Source organism: Drosophila erecta, unplaced genomic scaffold, assembly GCF_003286155.1.
Source record: "Drosophila erecta strain 14021-0224.00,06,07 unplaced genomic scaffold, DereRS2 tig00000095-arrow-arrow-pilon, whole genome shotgun sequence".
NCBI classification, from domain to species: Eukaryota; Metazoa; Arthropoda; class Insecta; order Diptera; family Drosophilidae; genus Drosophila; species Drosophila erecta.
Genome location: NW_020825208.1, coordinates 553 through 10,789, shown reverse-complemented (window position 1 = coordinate 10,789; position 10,237 = coordinate 553). Strand labels below are relative to the sequence as shown.

At 45.8% G+C, this 10,237-nt stretch overlaps 1 protein-coding gene and 1 pseudogene across 1 annotated transcript; both read right to left on the bottom strand.

The window, feature by feature from the left end:
* Window positions 1-3,764: 3,764 nt before the first annotated feature.
* Window positions 3,765-4,954, bottom strand: LOC6548215 (annotated as a pseudogene).
* Window positions 4,955-6,437: 1,483 nt separating this feature from the next.
* Window positions 6,438-8,149, bottom strand: LOC113564475 (the record flags this gene model as incomplete). Its single annotated transcript, XM_026981413.1, has 2 exons — window positions 6,438-7,112; window positions 7,903-8,149. Coding segments are annotated over 2 exons (660 nt in total), but the record flags the coding sequence as incomplete, so codon positions are not given.
* Between the last annotated feature and the right edge of the window lie 2,088 nt (window positions 8,150-10,237).

Here is a 10,237-nt window from a genome sequence, read left to right as displayed (position 1 = left end):
ATAAAAAAAGAAATCATCAGCCAACCCGTTTTCACATTCAGTGAGCTAATCAAGGAGCGAGGTGGTGAGCAAAGAAAAACCGGAAACGCCGTGCCAATCAAATTAAAAAAAAGGACCACATCAAGTAACCCCGGGATAGGATGCGAATGGGAAAAGATGTAAGACATGGATGAGTTCCTGCGAATCCTGCGGAAGATGAATTTTTAATTTGTTGCTGTTGCTTCCCGTTTTAATTGTTGTTGACAGACTGAGTGACTGACTGACAGCGTAATTTACAATCCTTTCTCCTCCTGCCAGCTTAGAAACTCCAATCCGCCCGTGCCACGCGAGTGATGGAAATTTTAATTAAAGAAATTGCGGCTAATCCCGTTACAAAAAATGAAGATTCCGCCCCAGGGGCCAGCACTTCGGTGTGGCTACAGCACAACCCAAAAAAAATTTCTAGCTAATTGTGCGGGAATTTCTAGGGGGTAGTACATCCATCTACCCATGTACGCATGAATATGGCATTTGTGTACGATATCTTGCATACTCGTACATCAAAAGGTGGAACGACATCTCCGGAAAAATCCTTGCCTCCCTGGCTTATGGAAACATTTCCAATTTCACTTTCATTTACTCGCTTTTAATGGTATTATCCACAAAGGGGACTTGTTGTTCAGGTGGCAGGGTGCGGTGTGTGCGGGGGTGTGGTGGGGGGGTACCCCTCATATTTGTCAAAGGATTTTGAGTAATTTCATTTTATGCCATTTGCACATCAATTTGCATCAAAATTTCAAATTCGTAAGATGGTCGAGAGGCCACCATGGCGTTCTGTCACAAAGTGCCACTTAAAAGTCTAGTCCCGTGACTAAGCACACTTGGAACTATTTGGCTATAAGCAAATATCAATAATAAATATGGGAAGGGGGTGCCAGTTTGAGGTTAATTAAATCACAGTTATATAATCTTGTAAGAGTTCTTTAACTGATATGTGGTATTGCTTATCAGATTGCTTGTGAAGCTATTTTAATGTATTTTCTGGTAATTAATGCTCCATTTTTGGACTACACTTTTCGAAATCACTGTTTGTGTGTGGTTAAGGAAAATGTGATGTCGTGTTGACATTGTGCGGACCATAAAACCGGGTTTACCTAACCCAAATATTTGGCAGCAAACAACGCAGAGCTTAACCTGTTGATCCAGGACAAAAACGAGTTTAAATACTTGCCAAAAGAAATGAGCTAACAAAATAATTGAAATTTATGGCCAACAGCTGCTCTGAAAGCAGCTTCCATCCAAATGGATGGCCATTATTTCAGTTATATTAAATGATGGATTATTTTTGAACGCCTCATACATTTTATTGCGATGAAGGAAAGATTCTCAGCGCATAAGAAATTAACTTAAAAAGTCATTTTGCTGGCAAAGGATGAGCTGCGAGCCAGGAGAAAAAGGATTAATTGCATGAGGAGCTCGCCCGGCCCCTTGACAACACGAAGTTCACGCGGCCGTGAAGTGCATATCCTGGATTTTCCATAAGCCATTGACTTGCCACATCCTTTTGGCCAGGCCCAGGATCCAGGATACAGCCAGCCAACCAACCAGCCAGCCAACCAACCAACCAACCAGCCAACCAGTCAGCTCGGCATGTGTGTGCCGTGGCGGATCCGTATTTTTTAATAGTGTTCCGTGTGCCTCTTGGCGTTAATTTATGCCACAAAATCATTTTCTTTTATACTCTCCACACTACCAGCCACATGCGAAAATAAAAATTAAAAAAGTGCAAAATATAAAAAGGCAAAGGACGAAGGAGCGGAGTGCGGCGGAGTGCGGCGGAGTGGCATGGAGATGCAAATTGCGTTGCACTGGCCGCAGGATATGAGACGCAAACGCCAACGCAGTTTTATGTCAAGTGAAAAATGAGTGCGAACTATGACATGAAATATGAGCGTATCTGAGCCTTATCCCCAATCCCCATTCCCAATCCCCAGTTCCCAGTCCCAATGCTCCACAAAATGCCGCACACAAAGTTTTATTAGTTTCTCTGTGTCGCAAATGCGACACAAATAGAAGAAAATAAATCGGGATTAGCTCGCAAAAATGAAATCGAAAACGTAAACAAATGCAAAGCGGGGAAAAAGCCACAACATCAAAAAACCAAAAAACAAAACACATAAATAATTTATTATATGCCGTGCCGCCCGGTGATGATGAGCCGCCCTGATAAGCGGCTCATGAAAAAAACCAAAGTACCTACAAAATATTACGCCAAACTCGACTCGGCACCGATCGGATCGCATCGGCCTGCGTTTGGGCTTGGGTTTTGGATTGGGTTTTGGATTGGGTTTTTGATTGGGGTTTGGATTGAGATTGGGTTCGAGTTCGGGTTCGGGTTCGGGTTCAATCGGCAGCGATTTCTGTCCACAATTACTGCACAACTTATGCAATCTAAGACGCAGTACGGTGCTTTGATATACGCTGATTTACTCAATTGTACACGGCACATAGTACACTCCGGCCGGAATGCACACGCCTGGGTTCCGCTCCATATGCTGATATAGATCGCGAATAGTGTCCGGACAAGGCCGATGGTTTCACTGTCACTGGCATTGGCGGGTTAAGTGCCATGACAATGAATTCGATGCAGCGAGAGTGATGCAATGCACTCAATGCAAGGTCAGGATAGGTTCCGAGATGGAAAACAGTTCCAGATGCAGGCCATCTTTATTCAAGACACTTACTTACCTGAAACTTAAGCAAAATACTAGCCCAATTATCGAATATATGAGCGAAGTTTCTGGAACTTTAAGATTATAATTTTGAATTTCACACCTCGTACTACCAAAGCCTTCCTATTTCATTCACGTTTTCTGCAACTTACATTCCACTACGCCCCATCGGTATAGACACATGTTGGCGCCTCAATGCCGCCCTGCGTGCGAATTCATTCAACTCAAGAGCGCTGGCCAAATCAAATCGAACTAAACTTAAGTGACCCCGTCGAGCGGTCGAGCGGGCGACCGCCCAACTATAAATAGCCGAGTGGAATAGGCGTCCAAACATTAGCAATGAAGTCATGCAAACCGAAAGATACAAACAGATATCGGGGAGTACAGAAAAGCAAGGCATGCGCGGCACATGGACGTGGATGATATATCTTCGCGATGCGTGGCAAGGTCGTTTATTTCGGTTGAGAACTGTTTGGAAAATATTCGAAACTGAATTCATAGCAGGCGGTCCATAGAACGAAGTGATGTTTCGTGATTTGAACTTGACATTGAATGTTGGCGGAGCGATAAGCTGTTGTTTTCAATTGCCATCTTGTGATTCACACTGGCCCATCATCTGGAATCATCTCTGGAATTAGTTTGGCCGATGATGAGGCTATTGTTTTCATCCCCAATCCCGATCTTGGGCACTTCGATCATCCAACTGTACTTGGAGCACGTGACGACCGAGCTCCCAGATCACAATGGGATCAGAACTGGGGGCTGTCAGCTAACCATGCCCATATGTACTTACATAATCCTCAGATACGTGACCGCTCGAGTGAGTAGAGATTTGTGTTGGAAAATATTTACAATGCATTTATTGGAAGCAGTCAAATATTTCACTTTGTCGGGAGATTTTGGATTCTTAAGAAGTCATACAAAATTATTCGTACAATATAATTAATATACATATAGTTAAATAAATACATGTTTATGTACGGTGTGTGTGTGTGTACAGAGAAATAACACAACCAAATTAGTTTCGATCCGCTTAGCACTCAATTCTGCAAATCATTTTAATGTTATGCCTATTTTATTGAGCGAAAACAATATACAGCGAAGACTGTACATATACAAATAAAAATTATTCTTTGCTTTCAAATTTGTAGATATGTTGATAAGTCCTACTAAGAGATATGTTGAAAATAAAAGACTTGACCAATGTTTTTGGAAAATTCTAGAAGTCCTGCATACAAGCTTTGGGTATTTGAATTGTCGCAAAACTAAGTGATTTGGCGATGCTGTTCCTCTGCACGGGTATGTGTTTGGTGTGGTTGAGTATAACTAAATCAGGACACAGCAGACTTGGCCGTTCTGGCAATCGGTACCACCGGGTCGCAGGAGCCTCTGGTGGCAATCGGTCCATGCACTGTCCCAGGTGTTCCGCACAGGGCGCTGGTCTGACCGGCACTGCAACGGCAACGGGATGACGTTTGACGTTTTTGAGGGCGACGGGACACACAGAATGGATCGGGTTTGCGGGTTAGTGGCGATATTTGGGGGAGTAACGATGCCAATTTGACTGTGGTTAGATTTTTAGCGTTGCGAAGGCGGGCGTTGGGCTTGAGCGGACTGATGGGGTATCGGATTTATTTGGGAGTTTTTGGGTGGTTTTTGGGTTGATTTTTGCAGGTTTTAAGCAGGATGGTATACACAGCAGAGAGCCAGCAATCTACTCACGTTCGTAGCAGCACTCGACGCCCAGTCCGGCGCTCGTGGGACACAATCCCTTGTTCGAGGTGGGCTCGATGCAGTCCGCCTCCTGGACACACAGTCCTCCGACCAGCACGCACTGTCGATCATTGGGATACACACGCACACCCTGCAGCACTGCGTTTGGAATGGGTTAAGTTGTGGTTGCTCGCTTTGGCCGCCCTGATCCGGATCGCACACTTACTGTACCAACTGGGGTCGTCCACTTCGTTTGTCTCGATGTTGGCCTGGGCCTGGTGCAGCACCAGGATGCTGCTCACCAGCAGGCAGCACAGCAAGCTCCTTCTCGGCGACATATTCGGTTATTCGACTGTACTACTGTACTACTGTACTACCGGGCGTATGCGTGATACGTGTAGAATTTCGCTCTGATTCGCTCTGGCTTCGATGCACTTCACTCTGGCAGCAGTAATCCACTTCCACTCGATGGCGCGGTTTGCGTTGGACTGATCCCAGCTAATTACGCCACGGAGGCTTTTCAACGAAAAATTACTTGCGGACGGAGAGTGGGAGAGTCGGAGAGTGGGAGAGTGGGAGAGTGGGAGAGTGGCAGAGTGGCAGAGCAACAGTGCGAGAGGGAGAAAGAGCGTGCGTTTTTTTGCACAACTAGCCGCGGAGAAAGAGAAAGAGACGCAGCGAGCGGAAGATCGAGAAAGAGCGGCGGCGACGGGAGGAAGTCGAGGAAGTGCGGTTCAATTGAAGACCGTGAGAGAGTTTAGAAATTGGCCAACTCCGATCGGCTTCATCCGCCTCAATCAGCAACGCGCTTGAGTACACGCAGAGAAAAGGCGAGCTGCTTGTTATGGTGGCTGCTTTGTAAGTGTGCACTTATCAGTGGTTAATATTTAACATCTATAAACGCTGCTTCTACACGGAAGAAAGTAATAAGATGAGGATTATTAGTTTTGTGGCACTCATGTTATAGAAAGGAAAATGCATTAATAATATTGATTTGGTACACAAATAAGGGGTCTCTTTAGGATCAAATTAAGTATCTGTTTAAGATATAACAATGACATATTGAGCGCTGTTCTCTGATTATTAGCACCGTTGACCCTATTTAACATGAACTTTTAAAGGCAGTTGGGGCTGGAAGTTTCTTTGCGGTGCACTGGAGATCGCCCAATCAATGGACCCACAATCAAGCGCTCAACTCGGGCGACCAGCGGCAATCAACGACCATCGGCGCGGAGCAAGAACAAGAACCGCATTGAGCGGGGCGTAACGTGATTTTACTGCAATCCGATCTGGTTTGGCACAAACATCTGCTATCATCTTGCTACGCCAGCGCTGAGTTCTTGTCGGCGGTGTTGTGTAATTTTCGAATAACAATTTGTGTGAAATATGTGTGTGGCAAGTAAACAAAAACGTTGAAAAATCGAAATATTACGCATACGCCGCATAGGCGGTGTGCTGGCTGTGCCCCAGAAACAAGAGGTCTGTTTTGGGCCAGATGTTACCTTCGCCCGATCTAAACAACGGCGGCTGCAAGGCAACTGAAATTCACTGGAAATCGATTGATGAATGAACTGAACGCCTGACCCTCAGCTGCTAAATGGCAATGGGAACGGAAAGTGCCCTGTTTTTGTTTGCTTAACTTGCCCCCTGTTAATCCATTTATCCCACCGATGTGTTCAAACAAACCGTGTTTTCTCTTCGATAAACGCACGGATGGCACTTCAACTCCAGATCACCTGATACTGAACGACGGCGCTGAGTTTCAGGCCTTGTCAATCCCAATCCGTTCGCATCAAGTGAAAACCCCACAACGGAAAAGTTCCCAGAACTCTTATCAGCATTCTGTTTTGAATTCGTTTCACCAGAAAGCTTTCACCACCCGACCGAAGCTACACGGTTTTGGTCTTCGGAATCCGTTTACCTCGAAGCTTTCGGCCCAGCAAGTGCCCAGATATTTTGCCCCCAACTTGGAATATCCCGCATAAGCCGCTGATTAATTTTAAAATGCGAGTTCTTGGAACAGCAAACATCCATTTGGATGAGTCATGTACGATAACGCTATGGTTTATTACAGTTAATTACTTATTCATCTAGTTTCAGTTTAACTGGCATTTGAATGCATGTGCGCACAAAGATATCTTTCATTGTCAGTCTTTTTGTGGGGATCTTACGACATCTAATACTTGGCCCATTGCCGTAAACAGCAAATATCACAGAGTCGGAATAGGAAGGCCGGATCCAGGTCTTCTCCAGGGATCCACCATCGGCCTATCGGTTAGTCAGCGGACTTTTGCAGTTCATTGACGATGATCACATCGCAGGTGACTGGCGGTGGCAATGGGTTGGCAGTTGGGGGCGGCACTGCTGAGGCTGGAGCACCCAGTTCTCCGGCCTTGTTGCTGAACGGTATCACAAAGACACTCGTCTTGGCCGCGTGCTGCATCTTGATCACCGTATCGTAGCTGGGGGGTGCAAATTCACTGTACGATGGCGAGGGCGTGGGTGGTGCCCTCAGACCCTCGGTGGACTGACCTCCGGCGGGACGACGCCTCATGTCGCGGCATCTGCGATCCGAGCAGGCCATCAGCATGAAGAAGGCTGCCAGGGCCAGAAACGTGGCCACGTACCACACAATCGTGATCACATCCATCGCAGTCTGGGATAGATCGTTGGGCGACTCGACGACAGCTAAAAGTGTTAAGTTTTAATTAGTTTTGGTCGTGACTACTACAGGGTGCATACACGTATGTCGGCCAAATCATAGGCAAATCCCACTCTAATTGGAATCTAAGGCCCAGACACTACATAGAAATACCTAGAATGGCTAGAAGTTCATCCCAGCACCAAAGATTACTGGCGGACATCGGGTTATCAGTTGCTGGTGCTGTGCTTCCAGTCACGAATTGTGGGTCTGTGCTATAACTTTATGACGAAACTGCTCGATTCGCAATACTGTCGCGTCATCGAACTACGCTAATGGCTTAAATGGCCCATTGATAGGGGCCAACCCCAGTGGCGGGTATAGTAATTAGACGGGAATTGTTGTTGATTGCCGGCCTCAAGGGTCCACTAAAATTGAGATATTACCGGTGGGCGAGTGTAACAGGGGTTACAAGTGTTTATGGCTGTTGGAAGCCTTCCCAACCGATCTTAGTTACTTTTACACAGTACTGTACTGAAATCAATTGTACTACGATGGTTATTCATACAAATTCGTAAAATTAGTGACGTTTTGCAGCAAACCTTATCGACATAAATCACTTCAGTTTATATTTAATATTGATAAGCCTCTAAAAATACGCTGCTGATTCTACTCGAATTATACACTCGATTTTACTCGAAGGATCACTTTATTTATTTTTGGAATTAAAAGAGTTGCATGGAATCGAATTAGGCGATTTTAGCTAGCACAAAAATCTTGGTCTTAATTTGTCTCATGTTTTTGGCACAACTAGTTTTGCATCCTTCAGATACTCACTGTTTTTGTAGACAATAATCCGGGTGTTGTTCGAGATGGTATCGGGAAACAATTCCACCTCGGTGGTTCCGTTTAGGCTCGTTAGGTCGTAGGGCAGGTGGCGGGAGGACTCGTTGAGAACGTTCTCCAGGCTGAAGAGATAGGACTGGCCGTGTACGCAGCACGAGCTGGCGATGATTACTGAAAGGAAGCAAAATCGCCACGCCGAACCAAACCAAACCGCACCAAATCGAAACGAATCGGAATGGGTTGGAAGGGAGGGGCACGGAGCGGAGGAGCGGTATTAGCGATATTAGCGATATTATGGTATCAGGAAATCAAGACAGAGCGGTGAGCTCACTGATAGCTTATCATCGCCGTTCTGGGGCGTGCGAACGAATGGATCTTCCTCCAGGTGGGAGTGATCATCTTCATCGGCGACTGATAAGGAATCTAAATATAACCAGTGCCAACAGGGTGTTCCCCCCGTAAATGGATCGCTAAATAATCTCAGCCAATCGGGCGACTAGCTTTACGGCCAAAGCCACTTGACGATAAGGCCCCTGATGACGACCTGGTGTCTGAGGCGGCTTTTGGGGATATCTCCAGCCCTGATATGGATGGAGCACATCTCTATTCAGTGCGACTAGTGGGGTAGGTGTTAACCCGTCCACAATGCTCGGACATTATCTTCCTGGCTGCGATTTGCAAAATATTTTGACGCACCCATCAAAACACAAACACCATAAAAGCCAGTAAAGCTGCTATCACATTTAAAGACCATTCGATGAGTTGGCGACCGAGTTTGCACACTTCTTTGGCGGCGGCCATATTTCACCATCGAAGGTGCGTTCTCTTTGGGATCGGCCTGGAGGGCAAAAGGGGCACACGGCACACCATCTTTATTTTAGACCAAGTATCTTTACAACGCCCGCCCATCATTTCGCAATCAATTTCACCACGCAGCTGATGAAATTTCGCTCGTACGAAATAGTTGACCTAGGTTGGGGTTGTGACGAGTCGCGATGAGCGACAGGTGGTCAATCCGATGGCAATTTTCGTAGTGTTAGTCCAGAGAAAAAGTGGCTCAACTGATTATGTGACTTATATGCATACGCCCTGTTGGCTAGCCACAAAGTGTAATTGCTTAATAGATGCGAAAGGTGAACGAATTTAAATCACTGGATCTCCTCTAAAAGGGTCGAAAAAGCCATAAGGAATCGCCGGTCTGCAAAAAAGATAGCTGAATGGAAGCATTGTGCTAATTTCTGCTAGCACTTGGATTCATCTAGACCAAATGGTCATGTGCAAACAGATGTGGAATCTTTCTGCTAGTCAAGAACAAATATTTTCCACGCTGATAAGACTGCAAGACATGTTCGGAGTACACTGAATATGTATCCAAGTAATTAGGAGCATACCTGGACAACCCTGCTCCACTTAAGCACGCACTAAACTAGATTAGAGCACTTGATATACGGCTGCTAAAAATAACTGCCAAAGCTAATGTTTAGTTGCTGGCTTTTCTTGGGGGAGAGTTTCCAGTAAACAGTGGATAATTTGTGCGGGTAGGTTCGCTTATTTATAGAGTGTCGAGTTCATGCTGATAAGGTGGCAGCAAAGGAACGCATGCAAACAAACCGAACCAAGTGGAAGTGGAAAAACAAGCGGCCACAACAAAATATTAGCAATTAAATTCTAATTAGCCACTAATGGCAAAACGTGCTGGAGTCAACGTCAGCAATTCCACTTCACTGCTGCGCTGGCACCTGTGCAAACGGAGCATTGGACATGGCACATGGCACATGGGATGTGGAATATGGCATATGGAATATGGTATATGGGATATGGCTGCTATTGTTTGGTATCGGAGCCACAGATAAACGAACTCCACGCGCCTTGGACCTTGAACGCCCAAAGCTTTGTGCTTAAGAAATCGAATTTCGGAAATTTCCGTGAATGGTTGCCATTATGCCCGAGTTGGGTGGCTTAGTTGAGAGTGGAGTACACCGCCCCGCCTAACAACGTCATTTATCATTAGCATTTGGGGCTGGCCAGTGACTTTGGCTTAACCGGTTTTCATAAGTTGCGGGAAAATTGCAGGTCGAGATACCACAGGCCCCCTTTAAAAGCGAGCCAACAACCCTCATCCCACTTAAGTGAAATGTCAGCGAAACGGGGGCTTTTACTTTGATTCGCTTGGATGATCACATGTCGCCGGCTATCAGATCTTATCTAACGGGACTAGCAGATGACGGGATCGTAAAGACATCGTTAACTGGTTTACGATGTCTGGATCGAGGCCCAAGATGATATGGTCTTGACGCCAGAAGTTCCTCAAACAGACGCCATGGGA